At 41.9% G+C, this 24,682-nt stretch overlaps 1 protein-coding gene and 1 non-coding gene across 5 annotated transcripts in view; both read right to left on the bottom strand.

Moving 5' to 3' along the window:
- LOC126997337 (actin-related protein 5-like) overlaps positions 1–24,682 on the bottom strand; it is a 141,053-nt gene that overhangs the window by 14,592 nt on the left and 101,779 nt on the right. For all 4 annotated transcript variants that reach the window (XM_050858379.1, XM_050858380.1, XM_050858378.1 and 1 more), the window contains 2 exons: positions 23,045–23,165; positions 1–150 (listed from right to left, as the gene is read on the bottom strand). The exon at positions 1–150 is cut by the window's left edge and continues 36 nt beyond it. In XM_050858379.1, the coding sequence (XP_050714336.1) occupies positions 1–150; positions 23,045–23,165 (271 nt within the window). The remainder of the gene's footprint in view (positions 151–23,044; positions 23,166–24,682) is intronic.
- Positions 7,490–7,562, bottom strand: Trnag-ccc (transfer RNA glycine (anticodon CCC)). Its single transcript has one exon. It is a non-coding gene; the product is annotated as a tRNA-Gly (tRNA).

The following is a 24,682-nucleotide window of genomic DNA, read 5'->3' as shown; positions in this document are numbered from 1 at the left end:
AGTTTGATGTACAGTCTCCTGAAAATTCCTGAGTTAGGTCACCAGTGAGAAGAACTGCCTCAGGGGCAGGAGTTGTCTCTTTGCTGGGTACAGTAGACTCTGGAGCTGACTCAGGAGCAACAGGTGTTAATGGAGCCCAAAACTGGTTACCTGTATGAATAAACATATGGAGTTTTAGTGATAAGCCAATTAATACTGTCACAGAAATAACCATTCAATTTACTGATAACTAAAAGTTATATTATTATAGATTAAATAATATATATGGCACATGACCCAGTTTGAGGAGGCAGGGGCCGAGTGGATAGCATGATGGCGCTGCGTCCAGGACGACGCAGTTCGCGCCTCGCCCGGTGACACCAAGCTGGGATTTTTCAGTCACCGCTGAGTGGCCTAAGACTACCCACATGCTGTACAGAAGACCACCTATCAACCCAGACTCCAGATTCTAGGATCAAAGATGAGCTCCGGGGGACAGCATGAGCCAGTTGCAAGATGGCGTCACTATAAACACTTGTCTGTGCCACAATGGGCTGGGGCCGACCATCAGGCCATACTATGCAAGCCTACTGGTGCCACAAGCGAAGACATAAAAAAAAAAATAATAATAATAAATAAATAAAAAAAGAAAAAGGGCGCTGGCACCAAATTAGAGTTTTCAGCACCACTACAGGAGCCCCCTCCCTATTCAACTGCATTTTGTCCCATAGAAAATGGATGAATATTGAAAATGTCTAATAACAAAACCATTTTTCCCATGGCATACATATAAATAGGGGGATCAGGTTCCTGACTACCTCCGTGACCCTTTAAGCATGGCGACACTTATGTTGGCGTCATGAAGTCTCAGGAATATATACAGTAACACCTATGTTGGCATCATAAAGCCTACTAGCCTACCAGTCTACCATATGGGCAACAGGCTTTCTGCAATGGACATGTTGCCGGTTGTGGAAAGAGCCTAGAAATGCATTGTGCCACGTAACAATGATAACGTAGTGCACATATTACGTCCTATAAATCACTAGTTGACTGGATATTGGAGAGATATCTCAAATTCTTCTCATCTCACGGGGAGAAGCCACCATTAGCTCGTGACGTCATCAGGCTGAAGCGGAGTACAGCAGACGACAGTACCAGTGTTGTGTCCATTGTTTTTTATCAGCTATGGCCACTCCAGCTCCAAACTGTGCCCAACAGGTATGTTATAGGTGCTTACAGAACACCTTAAGAGTGTTGGAAATGTATTATATTATTAAAATGGGAGTCAAATCAACCGATTCGCCTCTGCTCTGCAGAAAATAGTTGAGTTCGTGATTAAAAGTTAGTCCGAGGGGGAACTAAAGAGAAAAATCAAGGTTGAATTTATATTAGTATTATGGAAACTTACCTAGCCTAACCTAGAGAAAACAATGGGTCTGGAACGTCAGAGAGAGAGAATCAACGACTGAAGATGAATAAGAAGAAAACGAATGCAGACCAATATTTTATAATCAGAGGACGTGACAGTTACGAGAATAGTTGAGTTCACGATGAAAATTTAGTCCGAGAGGAAACTAAAGAAAATTATTGCAGGATTCACTAGCGCAGACAGAAATATCTTACGTGGAGTACTTTTGTCCATATATATATATATATATATATATATATATATATATATATATATATATATATATATATATATATATATATACGTATATATATATATATATATATATATATATATATATATATATATATATATATAAATATATATATATATATATATATATATATATACTCTTGCACATTGGCACGAAGCACCAACGACTGCGGGTTATGTCTCCAGGCATTGCTAGCCACTAGAAACATACACCACAACACGAAATCTCGGAGTAACACAAAGTTGGCGGCCTGCCAACTGCCTCGTGACGTCATGACCAATCAGCACCCGTTTCCAGGTCACGTGATTTTTCCTCAGCTTTAATCAATATTTTATACCACATTTACTATTTTACATGAAGAAAAAATAGTACCATAGCTGAATTTAGGGCCTATTTTATCCGTACAGACAGAATTTGAAATAAATTGTTGACCGGAAACATGTCCATCCATTTTACGATGTACAGTACTCTCGTGAGTTTCGCGCTTTCTGAGCAGCAGCAAAAGTTTCACCAAAACGGCTAAGAGAGGAAGACCAAGAGTCAGTTAAGAAAGCAAGATCATCACCGATTAGAGAGGTCAGAAGTGGATAGATGTTTAAACCATACACTATAACAACTACAGTCATATCTCAGTTTACGACCTTAATTCATTCCAGAATTTTGTTTGCAAACCAACAAAACTCTCATAGCAGAACGAACAGAACGCACACTGTAGTGCTGAAAACACAAAGATCGCACACTATATGTATTTTTTAACTCTTTTCCTCTTCCTTTCCTTCTTGCTGGAAGTATGCCTTCATACAGCCTGTCCCTAAGAAGGGTGATCGTTTCAATCCCTCAAACTACCGTCCTATAGCTTTACTTTCTTATCTATCTAAATCTTTTGAATCAATCCTTAACTGGAAGATTCTTAACCCTTTCACTACGGCCGAGCGAAAACACGCCCTGCCAGGATGGCCATCCGGGATGGCCACGCACTAAATTTCAAATGTCGCTTCTGATTAGAACAAGTTTAAAGCCATAAACTCAACATAATCATTATGTATTTCCACGCTGACTGCTCTTCTGAACTTGCTAACTGCATGCCTCCCCCCCTCCCGCGGCCCCGCTGCACTCGACTTTCTACTCATGCTCATCCCTGTACTGTCCAAACCCCTTATGCAAGAGTTAACCAGCATCTTCACTCTTTCATCCCTCACACTGGTAAACTCTGGAACCATCTTCCTTCATCTGTATTTCCTCCTGCCTACGACTTGAACTCTTTCAAGAGGAAGGTATCAGGACACCTCTCCTCCTGAAATTGACCTTTCTTTCGGCCACCTCTTTTGATTCTTTTTTGGGGAGCAGCGAGTAATGGGCTTTTTTTTTATTATCGTTTCATTTTTTTGTGCCTTTGAGCTGTCTCCTTTGTTGTAAAAAAAAATATATATATATAATATATATAAATATATATATATATATATATATATATATATATATATATATATATATATATATATATATATATATATATATATATATATATATATACACAGGTACCTCGATTTACGCGAGTACTGTGTCCTTGAAGAGGTCACATAAATCAAAAACAATGTAAATCAAACAAGAGGTGAGTTTCTATCGAAAAATAAATATTCACTTCATCCAGTGGAGAGAGATTTTTTTACATAGAAAATCAGACCACACAGACTCCATGGTCCAGACTAGGTGGTCTGTCCTTAAACCTAAGTGATTCTACATTAATCAGAAGGCTCCAAAACGATGCATTTCAACTCTAGTTGATATTAAGTTGAAGGAAGTGACGGTCGAGCTGTTTTTGAAGGAGTCAATCGTGTTACACTGGACCACTGACGCTGGGAGCTTATTCCATTCTCACACTACAACGTTAGTGAAGAAAAATTCGGTGCAGTCTGAATTTACTTGTCGACATTTGAATTTTACGCCATTGTTCCTCGTACGCAAAGTGTCATCGATCATAAACAATGTTGATCTGTCTACATTCGTGAAACCATTAAGTATTTTAAAACTTTCGATCAGTTTTCCTCGGAGGCGACGTTTCTCAAGAGAGAACATCTTAAGGGTGGAAAGCCTTTCTTCGTAAGATTTGTTGCGCAAGGAAGGGATAATTTTTGTTGCCCGATGCTGAACACCTTCTAATTTAGCAATGTCCTTTGCATGGTGGGGAGACCAAAACTGCACCGCATATATATATATATATATATATATATATATATATTTATATATATATATATATATATATATATATATATATATATATATATATTTTTTTTTTACGTTGTTGCCTATTGCGCCGGTAGGCATCTTCCCGGTGGGGCCTGATGGTCGGCCCAAGGCTTCTTCCAGGTGGGGCCTGATGGTCGGCCCAAGGCTTCTTCCAGGTGGGGCCTGATGGTCGGCCCAAGGCTTCTTCCAGGTGGGGCCTGATGGTCAGCCCAGCCCGTTCTGGCGCAGGCGAGTGTTTATAGTGGCGCCATCTTGCATTGGCTCATGCTGCCCCCCGGAACTCGTTCTTGATTCGCTTGGACGGCTTCTTCTAGAGTCCGGGTTGATGGGTGGTCTTCAGGACAGCATGTGGGTAGTTTTAAGCCACTCGGCGGTGACTGAAAAATCCGAGTGGTAGCGTGAGGATTCGAACCCGCGTCGTCCATCACGCGGCGAATGTGGGTCCAGTACGCTATCACTTCAGCCACCGCCTACCCAAGTGGGGTCTGACTAAACTATTGTGGAGTGGAAGTATTACATCTTTATTCTTGAATAAAAAGTTTCTTTTAATGAAGCCCAACATTCTGTTCGCTTTATTTGCTGCATCGATGCATTGCTGTGAGAATCTGAGGTTTGATGCGATTTTGACCCCCAAGTCCTTAACGCATTGAACGCTTTTGAGTTTGACGCCGCGCATTTCGTAATCGAACTTCTTATTCCTTGTTCCAACTTGAAGGACCTGGCACTTGTCTGTGTTAAAGGGCATCTCCCATCTATCAGACCAAGCTGAAATTTTGTGCAAATCCTCTTGGAGGCTTTGCCTGTCTTCGTCAGCATGAACTGAGTTACCAATCTTTGTGTCGTCTGCAAATTTACTAATGCGATTATTGAGTCCGACATCCACATCGTTGATGTAAATAATGAAGAGCACTGGGCCAAGAACCGAGCCCTGAGGGTCGCCACTAGTGACCGGCGCCCACTCTGAGTTAAATCCGTCAATCACCACTCTTTGTTGTCTGTTGCTCAACCAATTCGCGATCCATTGGTGTGCTTGACCGTCAATACTTATTTGCTTTAATTTGTAAAGTAATTTATGATGTGGGACTTTATCAAACGCTTTCTGGAAATCAATATAGACTACGTCCAGTGATTTGGTTACGTCATAAACCGTGAAGAGGTCGTTATAAAAGGTTAATAGGTTTGATAGGCAGGATCTTTTGTTACGGAAGCTGTGTTGTGAGTCCCCAATTAATAAGTGGCTTTCAAGGTAACTCACAATTTTGTCTCTAATTATGCTCTCAAGTAGCTTACCTACAACTGAAGTTAGACTAATGGGCCTGTAATTACCTGGTACTTTTTTGTCTCCTTTCTTAAAAATCAGTGTCACGTTAGTCTTTTTCCAATCCGAGGGGACGATGCCTTGTTGCAAGGACATATTGAATACGGTTGTGAGGGGGGGAGACTATTTCGCTCTTTGTTTCTTTGAGCAGAGTAGGATATACTTTGTCAGGTCCAGGACTTTTATTTGTTTTAAGTGATTGGAGGGCTTTCAAGACTTCATCGGTTGTTTTTTCAGTTAGGCAATGCATGTTCGGGATTTACAATAGTACTGGTGTTGGTGGTAGTGGTGGGAGGACTGTTAGTATTAAACACCGAGGAAAAGTAATTGTTTAATAGGTTTGCAACGTGTTGGCTGTCAGTCACTAGTGCACCGTCGCTGTTTGTTAAGGGTCCAATTCCACTTCTGATCGCCTTTCTGTTGTTTATGTAACTGAAGAAGGATTTCAGATTATTTTTACAGTTGGCCGCAATAGTTTCTTCATATCTACGCTTTGCCTGACATACTAATCTTTTTACTCGTCGCCTGGCATCATGGTAAAGTCTAATGTTTTCGGGCGTGCTTTGTTCTTTCTTTAACCTGCAAAACAATTTTCTTTCCTTGACTGAGTGTTTAATTTCGCTGTTAAACCAAGGTGGGCTTTTATTAGTGTTACTTCGCTTCTCACACAAAGGAACGAATGTGTTCAGCTGAGTGAGTAAATGATTTTTAAAGTTTAGCCAGGCATCCTCTACATTACCGTCATCTGACAGTTGCATTTCTATTAATTTTCATCGGATTTCTACGAAGTTTGCTCTTTTGAAATTGGGCACCTTTACTTTATTTTCAGTCACTGATGTTTGAGCTCTAATGTCAACGCGGACTAATTTATGATCACAAGAACTGAGGTGTTCTCCTACTGTGACATTACTGACTAGGTTATCTTGGGTAGTTATAACAAGGTCGAGTATGTTATTTTGTCGAGTTGGTTCAGAAACCATTTGGCTTAGATAATTTTCTTCTAAAAATTTGATCATTCTGTGTGACTCGCCTTCTGTACCTGACAGTGTCGCCCACTCGATATGGGGTAGGATAAAGTCTCCTAATATCAGTGAGTCGCTGTTATTAAGTGACTGCCTTAAAACGCTGTACAGTAATCCCTTGTCTATCGTGGAGGTTAGGTTCCAGAACCCCCCGTGATAGGCGAAAATCCGCGAAGTAGCAACCTTATATTTTTTTTATTATTTAGATATATTTTAAGGCTTTATAAACCCTCCCCACACTCTTACAAATCTTTCCCACACTCCTATTGACCTTTCCCACATTCTTATAAACACTTCCTACGACCTTTCGTTGTTACAACGCGGTCCCAATAAAGGATATTATAATTCCTGTTTCGACTTTCGACATTTGCTACATAAATACGAACTTCGCGCAGGAATTAGTTTGGCGTGGTGGAAGAATACTCAGAGAAAGGGCAATATAAGCGTAGCTCACTTCTTTTATATCACAATTCGGTAAATACGGAAGGGGAAAGGGAGGAGAGGGACAGAGTGAGTCATGAAAAAAATACTGATAGAGAATGTAAGAAGGGAGAACAAGGAAAAGTAGTGGAGGAAACAGGGAGAGATAAAGAGGATGAAAACAAGGAGAAGGGTGTGGGGAGGGAGGGACAGTGGAGAGAGTCATGTCAGGTCATGAGGGAGAGTCAGGTGAGGTCCTGAGGGAGTCTGGTCAGGGCTTCAGTCAGGACATGACCTGACTCTCACTTCCACCCCTCCCTCCCCACACCCTTTCCATTTCACCTCCTGTGTGTGTGTGTGTGTGTGTGTGTGTGTACTAGTTGTAAACACACACACACACACACACACAGAAGGGGAAATGAGAAGGGTGTGGGGAGGGTGTGGCAGAAGGGAGAGTCAGGTCAGGACCTGACCTGACTCATTTCTGCCCCTCCCTCCACACACCCTTCCCATTTCCCTTGTGTGTGTGTGTGTGTGTGTGTGTGTGTGTGTGTGTGTGTGTGTGTGTGTGTGTGTGTGTGTGTGTGTGTGTGTGTGTGTGTGTGTGTGTGTGTGTGTGTGTAACTCGCTTCTTGGTCTGCTGCGGGTCTCTCTCGAGACAGCCAGCCGTTCCCCTACGGAAGAGCACAAAGCTCATAGTACCGATCTTTGGGTAGGACTGAGACCACTCACACACAACACACCGCGACAACGAGGTCACAACTCCTTGCCTGACGTCGCATACCTACTCACTGCTAGGTGAACAGGGGCTACACGTGAAAGAAGATAAACCCAACTTATCTTCACCCGGCCGGGCAATCGAACCCCGGTCCTTCTGGTTGGGAGCCAGATGCTCTACCCCTGAGCTACCATGTGTGTGTGTGTGTGTGTGTGTGTGTTCATATAATCTAATGGGGAAGGAGAAAGGGAGGAAGAGTGATAGAGTGAGAGATAAGACTAAAGATAAGAGGGTGTGAGAAAGGAGGAAACAAGGGAAATGAGTGGAGGAAATGGGACGGGAAAAGAAGAGAGGGGTAGGGAGGGTCACGTAAAGGTGAGGAAAGAGGGGGGGAGAAAGGGTGTGAGCGGGAGGGAAAGAGATTACAAGAGAGAGGTAGGGAGGGTCAGGTAAAGGTGAGGAAAGAGGGGGAGAGAAAGGGTGTGAGTGGGAGGGAAGGAAATTAAAAGAGAGAGGTAGGGAGGGTCAGGTAAAGATGAGGAAGGAGGGGGAGAGAAAGAGTGTGAGTGGGAGGGAAAGAGATTAAAAGAGAAAAACTGGAAGGGAGGTGAAAGGTAAAGAAGAAAGAAATGAGAAGGAAGGAGAAAAATACGGGGACGGAGAGGGAGAAGAAAGAAAGGAAGTGGGGGAGGAGTGAACCAGGGAAAAGCCTAACGGCGCAATAGGCCGCGACGGAAAAATAGAAAATAGGTGGGTGACGTAGGTGTTTATTTAGGTGTGTTCCTACTTACGTTGATTTTTATCGTTTGCATATTTTAAGCTAGAAAATGCTTATTTTACTGCAAAATTCTGCGATATAGCGAAAAATCCGCGATACGATACAATTTAAAAATCCGCGATACAGCAAGACCGTGATAAGTGAACCGCGATATGGCGAGGGATTACTGTACATTTCAAGACTGGCATCGAGTGATTGCCCCGGAGGCCTGTAGGTGACAGATATATTTAAATTAACCTTTGCAATGTTCACTCGCACGCACAAATGTTCAATGTTACTGTCTCCTGGTATTCTGTCAGTGGGTTGCAAATAGCTTTTGACATAAAGGGCGACACCACCACCTCTACGGTTTACACCATCTTTGTTGAAGAGTCTGTAGCCATCTATGTTGTATTCTGTACTTAAATCAATATTTGTGGTGTCGATAAATGTTTCGGTTATAGCAATTATGTCAAAATTTTCAGTCAGAGCAAGACATCTCAGTTCATCAAACTTGTTTTTTAGGCTATGTGCACTGAAACTAAGGACTCTTAGGTTATCTTGAGGCTTGGTAATAGAGGTGGAGGTACTGGCGAGTTCAAGGTTACGAGTTTGTTGCGATGAATGGCGTCTATTTACACGGGCGGGGTGGAGGGACATGGCTGAGTCGTTTTTTGATCGGGTGTCACGTACTACGTTGTTGAGGAGCCTTCCGAATCTGGCTGCCCCGATGGGGGACAGGTGTATTCCGTCCCTGTGGAAGAGTTTACTCTGGCCGTAGAAATTGTCCCAGGCGTTAAAGAACTCAACGCCAAGCTCTCCGCAAAGAGTCTGTAAGCGGTTGTTGAGGCTGAAGGCCTTACTGAAGAAGTCGCTCTCATCCAACGTCCGTGGTAGAATTCCTGAAATCAAAATATTAGGGGATTTAGACTTATACTGCTGGATGAGCCTACGGTACTTGTCCAGCAGTTCCTCAGACCGGGACATGGTGACGTCGTTTGTACCTGTATGGAGAACAAAGAGTGAGTCATTAGAAGCCTCAGTGGAGACCTCGTCCAGGGCAGCTGTGATGTCGTCAACTCCAACTCCGGGATAACAGTAATTACGCCTATGGCGGGGGACTCTTCCACAGAATTCAACCACCTGATGGCGAATCATAGTCACCGACCAAGAACGTGCTCTACTCATCGTCCTCCTCCTCCTCCAGCATTGCAAATCTGTTGTAGCAATGAGTAGGATAAATGGCTCGAGAGAGAGAGAGAGAGAGAGAGAGAGAGAGAGAGAGAGAGAGAGAGAGAGAGAGAGAGAGAGAGAGAGAGAGAGAGAGAGAGAGAGAGAGAGAGAGAGAGAGAGAGAGAGAGAGAGAGAGAGAGAGAGAGAGAGAGAGAGAGAGAATATCCATATCACTGAGATATCCACTCAGGCACTCAGCCTCACTCGTGTGAGGAAGAAATGAGGGACACCATGAGCGACTGGCTAGTATTGGTACCGGTACCGAGCAGTCTGGTACCGGTACTGTACTGTATAGCTGGTACCGTTAGTACCAGTACTGGTACCGGTACCTGCCCACCCCTACTATTGAGTAGCGTGGCAGCGTGGGTACTGTATTGTTGTTCAAGTGGTGCACGGGAAGAACTGAGCTCAGCTGTGTGGCCGCGGCGCCGTGTGAGTCCAGTTGCGTGAGACATCTGGTGGCCACTCCATAAAATATCGCATATAAGTGAAAAAATGTGTAAATTAAACATTTATTTGGATTTTGGACCCCGCGTTATTTCAAAAACGCGTAAACCAAACTCGCGTAAATCGAGTTACCTGTGTGTGTATATATATATATATATATATATATATATATATATATATATATATATATATATATATATATATATATATATATATATATATATATATATATATATAAAGAGAAATTTGCGTTATGTGTAGATGACATGTGTATGCTGTATTTTTTTTCTTTGTTAGTGTAAAAGAGAGAGAGAGAGAGAGAGAGGTAGAGAGTGTGCATTTCTCTCTCTCTCTCTCTCTCTCTCTCTCTCTCTCTCTCTCTCTCTCTCACACACACACACACACACACACACAATAACAGACAAGTTATCCTTTGGAGAGGAGGGGAGGGAAAGAGAGGTAGAGAGCGTGCATTTCTCTCTCTCTCTCTCTCTCTCTCTCTCTCTCTCTCTCTCTCTCTCTCTCTCTCTCTCTCTCACACACACACACACACACACAATAACAGACAAGTTATCCTTTGGAAAGCATATAAATTGGATAACTGGGGAAACATACAATCTTCTTAGAAACATAAAAGCAGCATTTACATATTCAGATGAAGAAATGGTGAAGAAACTAATAACATCGATGATACGTCCAAGACTGGAATATGCTGCATTGGTGTGGTCACCTAGATTGAGGAAAGAAATTAGAAAGTTGGAAAGAATACAGAAAGCAGCAACTAAACTACTGGAAACTCTGAGAGAACATACTTATGAAGAAAGACTGGAGAAATTGGGACTAACAACACTAGAGAGGAGGAGAGAGAGAGAGGGGACATAATAGCATTATACAGGATACAAGAGGGATTGGAGAAATTGGAAAGGGAAGACATAGTGGTACGTGATAGGAGTGTGACAGGAGGGAATAGTAAGAAATTGAAGAGGAGCGACTGTAGGAGAGACGTCAAGAAATAGTTTTCCATACAGAAGCATAACAACATGGAACAGACTTGACGAGGAGACTGTGTGTGCAAAAACGGTTCATGAATTTAAAGCCAAATTGGATAATAAGCGTTATAGAGATGGGACAGCACGAGCCTAGTTCGGCTTTTTTCCTGTATTTCACAACTAGGTAAATACACATAGATTAGATGCGAAGGATCGAAATACAAGCAAGGAGGAGATAAGCACTTTGGTGATGTTACAGTTTCAGGTTCTAACTAGTCTCTCTCTCTCTCTCTCTCTCTCTCTCTCTCTCTCTCTCTCTCTCTCTCTCTCACACACACACACACACATACACTGAAGGGAGGAAGGAAGGAAGGAAGGAAGGAAGGAAGGAAGGAAGAAATAAAGAGAATAGAGACAGCGGGGTGGATGTAAGGGAGAGGCAGGGATGGGAAGCCGCGTCCTTGAGCCGAGGGGGTGGTGAGTAATGGCTACTCAACTCAAAGAAAGGGGAACTCCACACACATAAGCTATATATAGGCCTAACTTATCAACCCCCCTCCTCCCTTTGAGTGTGTGTGTGTGTGTGAGATAAAGATATGTCTGCGAAAGACTGCAAAAGTTCTCACAGTAGAGTTTCTTCTTCATTACCATGTAATTTTGTTACCCATATTGTTTTCTCTAAAACCATCCATGTCCCAGAAAACGTATCCCTGCTATGGCATACTAAAATTAAACAGGACTTATATACACATCTCCCGAATGCGGCGCGTAGCAAATAGGACGTATTGGCGACCAGGACGTGAATATACATCCCCCGGACTGAAAGGGTTAACCCTTTCACCACGGCTGGGCGAAAACACGCCCCGCCCTGTATCCGGGATGGCCGCACTCCAAATTTCAAATGTCGCTTCTGATTATAACAAATTTTAAGCAATAAACTCAACATAATCATCATGTATTATATATAAGAATATGCAAAATTTAATGGTGCACATAAAGAATCATAAATTAATTGATAATTTTGAGATGTATGCATATATATATATATATATATATATATATATATATATATATATATATATATATATATATATATATATATATACAGAGAAATTTGCGTTATGTGTAGATGACGTGTGTCTGCTGAATTTTATTTCCAAGAGAGAGAGAGAGAGAGAGAGAGGGGGGCATAAGATTGACACCTCAGTGATACGAAGGGAGAGGGAGAGAGAGAGGGGTGGAGGGAGAGAGAGGGAGAGAGCATGCATATTTCTCTCTCTCTCTCTCTCTCACACACACACACACACACAAAGGGATATGAAGGGAGACAAAGAGAGAAAGAGAGGGGGGGAGGGAAAGAGGGAGAGAGCATGCATCTCTCTCTCTCTCTCTCTCTCTCTCTCTCACACACACACACACACACACAGATCAGATGGGAAGGATTGAAATACAAGCGAGAGGGAGCTAAGCACTTTGGTGACGGTGCGGTTTCGGGTTCTAACTTGTTTGTGCCTCTCTCTCTCTCTCTCACACACACACACACAAACACTGAAGGGAGGAGGTATAAGGAAGGAAGAAAGAAAGAAAGAGAATAGAAACAGTGGGATGGATGTAAGGGAAAGGGAGGGAGGAGAGGCTGCGTCCTTGAGCCGAGGGGGTGGTCAGTAATGCACTCACTAACCAGCCACTTCACAACTCAAAGGAAGAGGAACTCCACACACATAAGATATATATAGGCCTGACTTATCAACCCCCCTCCTCCCTTTGTGTGTGTGTGTGTGTGTATATGTGTGTGTATGTGTGTGTATTTACCTATTTGTAGTCTACAGGGCCCGAGCTAAGCTCTAATAGTCCCATCTCCATATCTACATTTATCCAGCCTTTCCTTCATTTGATGGACACTGCTCGCCTTGGCCACCTCTTCCCGCAAGCTGTTCCATGTGTTCACACTTCTATGTGGAAAACTATACTTTTTCAAGTCACTCAAACAGGTTTCTTTATTAAGTTTCTTTCCATGACCTCTTAGCCCCTGCATTCTTGCAGTAGAGAAGAGATCATCTCTATCCACCTCATCAAACTTATACAGTACCCTTTCGAGTTTTGCGATCCTCAAGTTTAGCGCTTAGTCCTAAATTCTTACCATCACGACTTTTGCGCATTACCGCCACGACTTTCGCGCATTACCGCCAAGAGTTTCACGCTCCTTTGACATGTTCGGGTCATGTCTAGCTACCGTCGGCGTCATGCGTACTGCCTTAAAAGGCGGTGTCCAACCATTGGGGCTATGGGCAACCGCGGTTGCCCGTATGCCCAACCGGGAGCAAGTTGTTGGTTGTCCGTATGAATGGAAAACTGTTGTGAGTACGAGCGTGGGTACGTGGGTACCGAATGGCTGTATGTAAGCAAACAGACGACGGCAGTGGCTGAGGAGTGAGGAGCAGTGGAAGATGGCCCACCAAGAGACTCGTAAAATGGTCTGGCAGAGCTGCTTTGCTTACTACTTGATTAACAAGATAAGAGAACACCCCGTGCTGGGGAACCACAGTCCAAAAACATTTTTCTCGAGTCTATGAAAATTGTAGATCTCCCAGTGATGTTTTCCTCTTCTTCTTTTGACCTGTAATGCATGGCAGCGACAGTGAAAAGTAACAGTGGAAAATAGCAAAAGGGCATAGAAAACCAAAATCAGGGAAAGAAAAGAACAGAAAAACACCTAAGTTGAGGGTGAAGTGTATAAGTGCGCACTGTGAAGTAAATAAGGGCCGCTTTCACAGTCACTGTTTGTTTTGAACGTTACCAATGGTGGCGATCGACGCTATAGTTTTCCACGTGAAATTGGCCTATGGGGTAGTGGTGGCTGCAGAGAAAGCGGCAGGTGTTGAGAGTGTGTGGTAAGGTGAGGGGCGAGGCTAACTCCGCAGCCGCCATGAGGTGCTCTTGTAAAGGCAATACCTCCGACACCATCACATCACATCACTACCCATCGGCCAGTTTCACGTGGAAATACTAGAGCGCCGATCGCCGCCATTGGTAACGATCAATACAAACAAAATGGCTGTGAAAGCGGCCCTAAGTGCATGTTGTGAAGTATAAATGAGTGGAGAAGAAGGAACTAAGAAGCGATACAAAGCATTACAGGTCAAAAGAAGGAGGTCCACTATACACTGACCAGTGTTGCAAAAAATATCTTTCTGCTGAAATTAGTCATTCTGCTGTCCACCTCGCATGCGCACTGTGGGAATACACAGCATTAAAAGTGTTAATTTGCCTGGATTTGTTATTTTTTGTCCGCTTGTGGTCTTTGTGAGAGCTGAGGGAAATATGGAAGCAGTAAGCAAGTTGAACCTCTCTGCGAGCTATTTTGCGATTGCGGCGGCAGTTTACGTTCAACAGGCATTGACAAGTCAATCATGATGTTAGTAATTTGATGATATATAACAGAAAGAGTTAGCAGATTATACCAAAACACACAGAAAACTACCAGAGGCTATAGATTTGTCCAACTGTACCACGGGTGACCGCGAGCAACCACCCTTACATTAGCAGATGACACCACGTGGATCACAAGCGTGTATTCAGAACTGCCAGCCAGTTGTAAGGCAGCCGCCTTCAACTGCGGCTTCAGAACGACCTGTTCTCACTTCCCATTTTCTGCCTATTAACAAGGTATGTATTTTGAGATAACAAGAGAGTAAAGTCGAAAAAAATTGTGATAACAAGGGAGTCAAGTCGAAAAAAAAGAGTAATTTTTTTCCATGGGCCGGAACCAATAAGCGCTTTTTCACGTATTTCAATACCTCGAGTTTCGTGATCGTCGAGTTTAGCGCTATATCTTCGGAATGAAACAAGCGCGAAACTCGAGAGGGTACTGTACAGTGTGATCAGATCTCCTCTCTCCCTTCTTTGTTCCAGTGTCGTCAAGTCCATTTCCTTCAATCTGTCTTCATACGTCATATTTGAGTGGTTTGGGACCATTTTAGTTGCAATTCTCTGTATTCTTTCCAACTTTTTGTGAGGTGACCATACAACTGCAGCATATTCAAGTTTTGGTCTTATCAGTGTTGTTAATATTTTCTTCATCATTTCCTTATCTATATAATGGATGATACCCTTATATTTTGCATCATCCTGTAGGTTTCTCCAACTAACTTGCTTACATGCTTTTCTGGGAATAGTGTGTCTTGCATTGTTACTCCCAAATCTTTTTCTTCATGTACCACCTTTAACCCCCCCCCCCTCCTCTAGAGTCCGGGTTGATGGGTGGTCTTCAGGACAGCATGTGGGTAGTTTTAAGCCACTCGGCGGTGACTGAAAAATCCGAGTGGTAGCGTGAGGATTCGAACCCGTGTCGTCCATCACGCGGTGAATGTGGGTCCAGTACGCTACCAGTTCGGCCACAGCCTATCCTACCTTACTACGGCCGGGTCAAGACAGCGCCCCGCGCCGTATCCAGGCTGGCCGCGCATGCCAAATTTCAAATGTTGCTACTGAATATAACAAGTTTTGAACCATAAACGCAACACAATCATCATGTATTATATATGAAAACATGCAGAATTAAATGGTGCACATAAAGAAACATAAATTAATTGATAATTTTGAGATGTAAGCATAAATATAGAGATAAAATAACTCATATATTGGCTAAAGCGAGCCAGGATGCAGTATGCACGCCCTCGGATATGGTATGGGGCACACAAGGACGCAGTATACGCGTCCTCATGTTGAAGGGGTTAAGTTTTCTTCTCCCATCCTGTATGTTTTTCTTGGTCTTTTTTATTTTTCCCTATTTCCATAACATGGCATTTGTTTGCATTAAATTCCATCTCCCATAACTGGCTCCATTTATACACTTTATCCAGGTCTTTTTGCAGTTCTTCACAGTCTTCCTCCATCTTCACTTTTCTTATTAACTTTGTGTCGTCTGTAAAAAGACTCACATAAATTTTTATACCCATCGGCATATCAATTATATATATTATGAACATTATTGGTGCCAGAACTGAGCCCTGAGGAACTCCACTCTCTACTCTCCTCCAATTTGATTTCTCTAATCACCGTTCTCATTTCTCTTCCTGTTAAGTAATCCTTTATCCACTCGATGACCTTTCCACCCATTCCTCCCCATTTCTGTAGTTTACAGAGTAACGTTCTGTGTGGAACCTTATCGAAAGCTTTTTTCAGATCTAGATATACACAATCAGCCCATCCTTCTCTTTCTTGCACCACTTCTACTGCTCTTGAGTAGAAACATAGTAAGTTGGTGACACATGATTTTCCTTTTCTAAATCCAAACTGTCCTTCATTTATCATGTTTCGCTTTTTTAAATGTTCAACCCATTGTTTTTTATTATACTTTCACAGATCTTGCACATTACACTTGTTAGAGAGATTGGCCTATAATTTAAAGGTTCAGTTTTATCTCCACTTTTATAAATTGGTACAATGTTTGTGCTCTTCCACTCTAAAGGCACTTTTCCTGTATTTATAGAGCATGTTATTATGTCATAAAGTGGTTCCAATAATTCATTTCTACACTCTTTTAGCACTTGACCGGAGATTCCATCCGGTCCCATAGCTTTCCTTCCATCTAAAGATTCCATCAGCTACAACAGTTCCCCTTTCTCAACCTTTACATAATTTAGCTTCCCTTCATTACAGTTTTCATGCCCCCAGTCAAAGTCGGTTTCTTTCGTAAATACTTTATGAAAATTTTTATTTAATATTTCTGCAATTTCTTTGTCCTTTTCGTAGAATACATTTTTTTCTTTTAGCCTTTCCACTCCTTCATTTCTTTTTAACTTCCCATTTATGAATTTATAAAACATTTTTGGTTCTTCCTTACAACTAAAAACTATTCTTTTTTCAAATTTAGCTTCCTCTTCTCTCCTCGTTTTTACATATTAATTTCTTTCTTTTTCTATATTTGTCTGTTATTCTTATTTGGTCTTTTTTTAAATTCCTCCATGCCTTATTTCAGTTTCATTTTGCTGTTTCACACCTCCATCCAAACCATGTTTTATCTCCTTTAGTTTTTACTGTATAGTGTGGAACATATATCTCTATTCCTCTGTTGCAAATATTCATAAAAAGGTCATATTTCTTTTGAATGTTAGTACTCCTCTACATATCACTCCAGTCTACCCCAGCGAAGAAAGTCTTGAGTCCAACATAATCTGCCTCAGCGTAGTTTTTCCTTTTTTCCTTATAAGCCTCATCTCGATATTCATATCCTTCCATAGTTTTCATCTCTAATAGCTCATGGTCGCTCTTTCCCAAGGGGCACTCATGACTGACTTCTTCATCTAGCTCAACATTTCTTGTGAAAATTAAGTCTTGTCTTGATGGTTGGTCATCCCCTCTCAGCCTTGTTTTTTCTTTGACCCACTGCGTCAACAGGTTATGTTGCCAGCTTCAATAATTTATTTCCCCAGGTATTCTCTCCACCCTCCATTGCATAGTCTTCCCAGTTCACCTCTTTGCAATTGAAATCTCCTGTTAATATTACCTTTCTACTATTCTTTATTCCGTCTGTCAACGCCCGTACTGTTTCTTCCAGCATAGCGTTGTATCTTACTTCATTCAAAATTTTGGTTTTAGGGGGGACATAAGCTGTTATTATGTTAGTCTTCTCTCCACTGTTTGTCAGTATCTTTACAGCCATCACTTCCGCACTGTCCTTTCCATATCTCACTTCCGTCACTTTCAGGTTTTGTTTCGTCATTATCATCACTCCTCCTTCCTTTCCTTTTCTCCTATCTTTCCTCCAAATGCTGTACTTGCTCTTTCCGTCCATTATGAGTTCCAATTCCTTTCCAAGTTTCGTTTCGACTATACACATAATATCTGGATCACTTTCCCTTAAATAATCAATTAGTTCAATTTTCTTTGATACAAGACCATCTATGTTTGTGTATGCAATCTTTAAACCTTTTCTCCTTTCTTCTTTTCTTTCCCCTCCTTCTATCAACACTGTTACTCCCTCTCTTTGCCTCTTATCCACCACTTTATCAGTTTTTCGTTCTTCATTCTCCAAAAAAATTTCTTCTCATCCTCCTCTGATCTTTCCTCATTCCTTTTTTTTGCTTCATTTATCAATTCCTTTACCTTCATTCTTTCATCCTCTGTCATATTTCTCCTCACAAATATTTGTTTGTATTCTTCAGAATTGTTCAATCTCCACGACTTATTTAGGATGGTTTATGCTGTTATTTGGGATCTTAACTTAATCTTTAATGGTCTGTTCTTTCCTTGCTCATACTTTCCCAATCTTGTTATTTCATCTACTTCTTCCTCAATCTTTTCCTCCTTTTCAGTATTCATATTTCTCAGTATACTTTTCACCTTACTCCTCTCATAACTTTCCCTCTGGTTCTTCACTGTTTTTTTTTCTTCTTTTACACCAAATATTATGACACATTTTTTCACATCTGCCATGTCCCTTACCATTGTTTCTGTGTGTGTGTATTTACCTAGTTGTGACATACTGGAAAAGAGCTACGCTCACGCTGTCCCATCTCCATATTCTCTCTTATCCAACTTTTCCTTAAAATCATGAATGTTTCTTGCACAAACCACCACCTCCTCCAGTCTAATCCATAGCTCAGTGCTTCTGTTTGGGAAGCTAAACTTTTTCACATCTTGCCTGCACGTGGTCGCCCTCAACTTCTTTCTATGTCCTCTCGTTTCTCTCTCGTTCCACACACACAGGTCCTCTCTGTCCAGATTCTCCACCCCGCTCGCCAACCTGTACACCACTATCAGGTCTCTTCTCTCTAGGGTTGTGAGCCCCATGCTATTGAGTCTCTCCTCATACGTCCAATCCCTAAGTTCCGGTACCATCCTAGTTGCCATTCTGCACTCTTTCCAGCTTTCTTATGTTCTTCTTTTTGTGAGGAGACCAGACCACTGCTGCATACTCCAACCTTGGCCTTATCATTGTAACTGTTATTTTCTTCATCATCTCATCCAAATACACAAATGCCGTCCTTATGTTCTTCAGCAAATTTATAGTTTGTCCCGTTATCCTGTTGATGTGTTTGTCCGGTGACATGTTCTCTGAGATAGTCACTCCCAAATCTTTTTCTTCCATTCCTCTGCATATTATCTCACTTCCCATCTTATAATCATATTCACATCTTCTACCACTTCTACCAAACTCTATTTTTTTACATTTCCCAAGGTTGAACTCCATCTGCCATGTACCACTCCACTCCCATATTTTATCCAGGTCCCTCTGCAATGCCTCACAGTCCTTCACATCATTCACTCGTCTCAATAGCTTTGCATCATCTGCAAACAAACTCACATAGCTGGTCACTCCGTCCACCATATCATTTATATAAACAGCAAACATTATTGGCACCAGCACCGAACCTTGTGGGACCCCACTCATCACAGGGCACCAGTTGGAAACCCTGTCCTTGATTATTGTCCTCATTTCCCTGTTAGTTAGAAAGTTCTCCAGCCACTTAATCAGTCCATCACCCACTCCACCCCTATTTTTAATTTTCCAAATTAGTCTTCTGTGCGGTACTTTGTCAAATGCCTTTTTCAAATCCAGGTACACTCCATCCTTCTCTCTCTTGTATTAAATCTGTCACCCTTGAGTAATAACATAACAAGTTGGTGACACAAGATCTCCCTCTCCTGAATCCAAACTGGCAATCCGAGATAATTTTCTCACTTTCTAAAAAATCCGTCCACCTGTTTTTAACCAGCCTCTCACATATCTTCGCAACCACACTAGTGAGTGATACCGGTCTGTAATTTAGTGGGTCCTCTCTCTTTCCTCCTTTATATATTGGTACTATGTTTGCTCTCTTCCAATCTTGTGGTACCCTTCCTTCACTCAGGGAGGCGTTCATTATGGAGTGCACTTTCTCTGCAAGTTGCTCACTACATTCTTTCAGGAACCACCCTGATACTCCATCCGGCCCCGTCGCTTTTCTTACATCCAGCTTGTTCAAGCTTTCTTTGACCTCCTGCACCGATAAACTGTATCTCCTGCATAACCCTTCCTCTTTCCTGGCCTGGTGGTTGTACAAATTTGTCTTCTTTTGTGAAAACTCTATGAAAGCTGTTGTTCATCACTTCAGCCATCTCTGCTGGATCCTCATAAGTAGTTCCATCCATTTTCAGTTTATCGATTGTTTCTTTATTCTTTAATTTGCCGTTCACATGTCTATTGAATAGTTTAGGTTGGTCTTTGCACTTGTCTATTATATCTTTTTCATATATCTGCTTTTCTTCTCTTCTTATAATTCCTTGCTTGTTTGAAATCGTTCCACGCATTGATTCTTCTTCATCTCCTCCATCCCTTCCAAGTTTCCTCCTTTCTCTTTCTAGCTGCCTCACATCTTTTGTTAAACCACTCCTTTTAACCAACATCCTTTTTGGTTACCTTTGGGACATAACTATTCTTGGCTTCCTTGTATAGCTTTAGAAACTCTTCTTACTTGTCTTGTGTACTCTTGGCTTTGTACAGCCCACTCCAATTTGCATTTTCAAAAAAAGTTCTCATATTAACAAAGTCTGCCTTAGAGTAGTTACTTCTCCCAATTTTGTGCTCCTCTTTTCGGTCAATCATTCTCTTTTCTTTTACTTCAAATTCCACAACCGCATGGTCACTCTTTGCTATTGGACAATCTATGTTAAGATTTTCTATTACCTCTGGCTCCTTGCTAAATACCACGTCTAGTCTTGATGCCTTGCCTTCTTTCCTGAATCTAGTATGTTCCTTAATCCATTGCGTCAGCACATGTTCCATTGCCAGTTGCAGGAGTCTTCCTCCCCACGACTCTTCTGTTCCCTGCGTCTGCCAGTCCTCCCATTCTACATCCTTGCAATTAAAATCACCCATTATAATTATTCTTTCACACTCTCAACATTCCATCCAGGCAATTCACTGTGTCTTGTATCATTTGTTCATATTCTCTGGCCTTCCATGCATTGGTTCTTGGTGGCACATACCCTACTACATACTGCCTCCTTCTTCCTTCAGCACCCACAATTTTCACTTTCATTACCTCTGCCAAGCCTTCACCCTCAATCACCTCCTCCACCCTAATGCCTTTCCTTACCATCAACATCACACCTCCTCCCTGTTTTCTCTTTCTGTCTCTCCTCCATATATTGTATGCACCTTCTCCAATCCCCACCACCTCAATTGAGTCACACAACTTAGTTTCTGTCTGCCCCACAATATCAGGTTCTCTGTCTCTCATATAGTCGTTAAACTCTATCCACGATGACACTATTCCATTAATATTCATATAAGACACTTTCCATCCTTCCTTCTTTTCTGTTAGATTTTTTCTCGCTTTCCTCTCAACGCCATGAACCACTTCCTCACTTTCATCTCTGTGGGTAATGTTAGTTCTGAATATAGGCACCTTGCCTGGGGCAACACTAATCCCGCGGTGTCAGCGGTTTTGACCGTTGTGGCCCCTCAGAGGCTGGCAGTGCCTCAGGGGCCAGTTCACCCCGTCTCTGTATCGCGTACGCACGTACTCGTTCTTTCTCTGTTACTTTCCATAGAATATACGGACTTTAGTTTATTCAGTGTTTGTCTATCCAAGGATTACAAGTGTCGACAAGTACCTGACCAACAATCTCCATTACTCTCAAAAAAAAAAAAAAAAAAAAAAAAAACTCCTTTTCTTCTTCCGATATGTGTTTGTGTGTGTATTTACCTAGTTGTTTACCTAGTTGTGACATATGGGAAAAGAGCTACGCTCGCGCTGTCCCGTCTCCATATCTTCTTATCCAACTTTTCCTTAAAATCATGAATGTTTCTTGCACAAACCACCTCCTCCTCCAGTCCATTCCACAGCTCAATACCTCTGTTTGGGAAGCTAAACTTTTTCACATCTCACCTATACGTGGTCGCCCTCAACTTCTTTCCATGTCCTCTCGTTTCTCTCTCGCTCCACACACACAGGTCCTCTCTGTCCAGATTCTCCACCCCGCTCGCCACCCTGTACACCGTCATCAGGTCTCCTCTTTCTCTTCATCTCTCCATGGTTGTAAGCCCCATGCTATTGAGTCTCTCCTCGTAAGTCCGATCCCTAAGTTTCGGTACCATCTTAGTTGCCACTCTCTGTACTCTTTCCAGCTTTCTTATGTTCTTTTCGTGAGGAGACCAGACCACTGCTGCATACTCCAACCTTGGCCTTATTATTGTAACTATTATTTTCTTCATCATCTCTTTGTCCAAATACACAAATGCCGTCCTTTTGTTCTTCAGCAAATTTATAGTTTGTCCCGTTATCCTGTTGATGTGTTTGTCCGGTGACATGTTCTCTGAGATAGTCACTCCCAAATCTTTTTCTTCCACTCCTCTGCATATTGCCTCACTTCCCATCTTATAATCATATTCACATCTTCTACCACTTCTACCAAACTCTATTTTTTTACATTTCCCAAGGTTGAACTCCAACTGCCATGTACCACTCCACTGCCATATTTTATCCAGGTCCCTCTGCAATGCCTCACAGTCCTTCACATCATTCACTCGTCTCAATAGCTTTGCATCATCTGCAAACAAACTCACATAGCTGGTCACTCCGTCCACCATATCATTTATATAAACAGCAAACATTATTGGCACCAGCACCGAACCTTGTGGGACCCCACTCATCACAGGGCACCAGTTGGAAACCCTGTCCTTGATTATTGTCCTCATTTCCCTGTTAGTTAGAAAGTTCTCCAGCCACTTAATCAGTCCATCACCCACTCCACCCCTATTTTTAATTTTCCAAATTAGTCTTCTGTGCGGTACTTTGTCAAATGCCTTTTTCAAATCCAGGTACACTCCATCCCCCCAGCCTTCTCTCTCTTGTATTAAATCTGTCACCCTTGAGTAGTAACATGTGTATGTGTGCATGTGTGTGTGTGTGTGTGTGTGTGTGTGTGTGTGTGTGATAAAGATATGTCTGTGAAAGACTGCAAAAGTTCTCATAGTAGAATTTCTTCTTTGTTACCCATATTGTTTTCTCTAAAACCATCCATGTCCCAGAAAACGTATCCCTGCTATGGCATACTAAAATCAAACAGGACTTATATACACATCTCCCGTATGTGGCGTGTAGCAAGTAGGACGTATAGACATGTCCACCGGATGGGAGCGGTTGGCGACCAGGACATGAATATACGTCCCCCGGACTGAAAGGGTTAAAAGAGTCACTTCCTATGTTAAAAAAAGCAAGAATAAACCAGTACTAAATCATGCATACAATGATTTTGTAGTTACCATATTTATGATGCTTTATACGGTCTCCTCCGTGCTCCATATAGTCTGCTCTGGTTAGTCCCTGCTCCAGAAGCTCTGCTACACAACCTTGTACCCCATACCAAGGGTCCAACACTGGATCCTGGAAAGTAGGGCTCAATATGTTAGAATATACAAAAAGAAAATATGGTTTAAGGACTGGAAAAAAATCAATTAATTAATTCACAATGCATTGGAATTTTCTATATATTGAAAGTTTGTGCAGTTTTTACTGAACAGCAATTTACAATAATTTGAATACCTCAAAATATTTTTTTCTTCTTTTGGGAAGGGGCTAATATGAATCCCACTACTACTTAACATATGTATTATGGAAAGCTATGCTGACAAACTCATGCTAAAATGTGCTGCATAGTAATACTGCATAAATGTTTGTTTGTTTAATCATATTTCCATTTATCCCAGGCTATTTTATGGCTGACTGAGGAGTAACTACTACTGCTACATTGTAATCTAAATAAAAAATCAAGCCTTAAAAGAAAATGCAGTCAAATTCAAATCTTTTCCATCCATATTTTTGACAATGACTCATGAGACAAATATTTTGCTCATTAGCACAGCCTGCCTCACAGCCTGAGGAGTTCTCTGATTAACCTGACCACTCCTTCATCCTTCAGCAGACTCTGCCCATACCTGGCTGTAACCTGATCCCCCCCCCCCCTCTCTCTCTCTCTCTCTCTCTCTCTCTCTCTCTCTCTCTCTCTCTCTCTCACACACACACACAACATCGATAAAGAGAAGATAAAAAACTATTGGGGAAATTGGAAGAAGGGAAGGCCGTGGGACCAGATGGAGTTTCAGGATTTATACTTAAAGAGTGCAGAAATGAGCTAGTTGGCCTGATATATGACATCATTAGGTGTTCAATTAAAACGGGCACAGTGCCTAGGGAGTGGAAGAGGGCAGAAGTGGTACCTATATACAAAAGTGGAAAAAAGGAAGAACCCCTAAATTACAGACCGGTGTTTCTGACCAGTGTAGTATGCAAAATATGTGAGAAATTAATAAAAGAACAATGGATGAGATTTCTAGAACATAATCTAATCACAAACAATCAATATGGGTTTAGGAAAGGCCGCTCATGTGTGACAAACTTGCTGAGCTTTTACTCGAGTGACGGACAAATTACAGGAAAGAGACAGATGGGTGGATTGCATTTACCTAGACTTAATGAAGGCATTTGACAAAGTTCCACATTCAAGACTGCTGTGGAAACTAGAAAATAAAGGAGGATTGAGAGGGAAAATGAAGTGCTGGATGGAAAGCTACTTAAGAGGAAGAGAGATGAGAACCGTAGTTAAGGACACTAGATCAGAATGGAGAGCGGTGGAAAGTGGAATGCCCCAGGGGTCGGTTTTAGCACCAATACTCTTCCTGCTCTATATTAATGATATGCCAGAGGGAATAAACAGCTACATGAGCCTGTTCGCAGATGATGCTAAACTGCAAAGACATATAAGAAACAGTGAAGACTGCAAGGAGCTGCAAGAAGACCTAAACAAGATTTGGAAATGGAGTCAGAAATGGGAGATGAAATTCAACGTAAAGAAATGTCATGTTATGGAAATGGGAAAAAGTGTAGAAAGACCAAAATGGACA

Source organism: Eriocheir sinensis, chromosome 12 (genome assembly GCF_024679095.1).
Source record: "Eriocheir sinensis breed Jianghai 21 chromosome 12, ASM2467909v1, whole genome shotgun sequence".
Taxonomy (NCBI): Eukaryota; Metazoa; Arthropoda; class Malacostraca; order Decapoda; family Varunidae; genus Eriocheir; species Eriocheir sinensis.
Note: the sequence above shows the minus strand (reverse complement) of the source record. Positions and strands in the feature narration are given on the sequence as shown.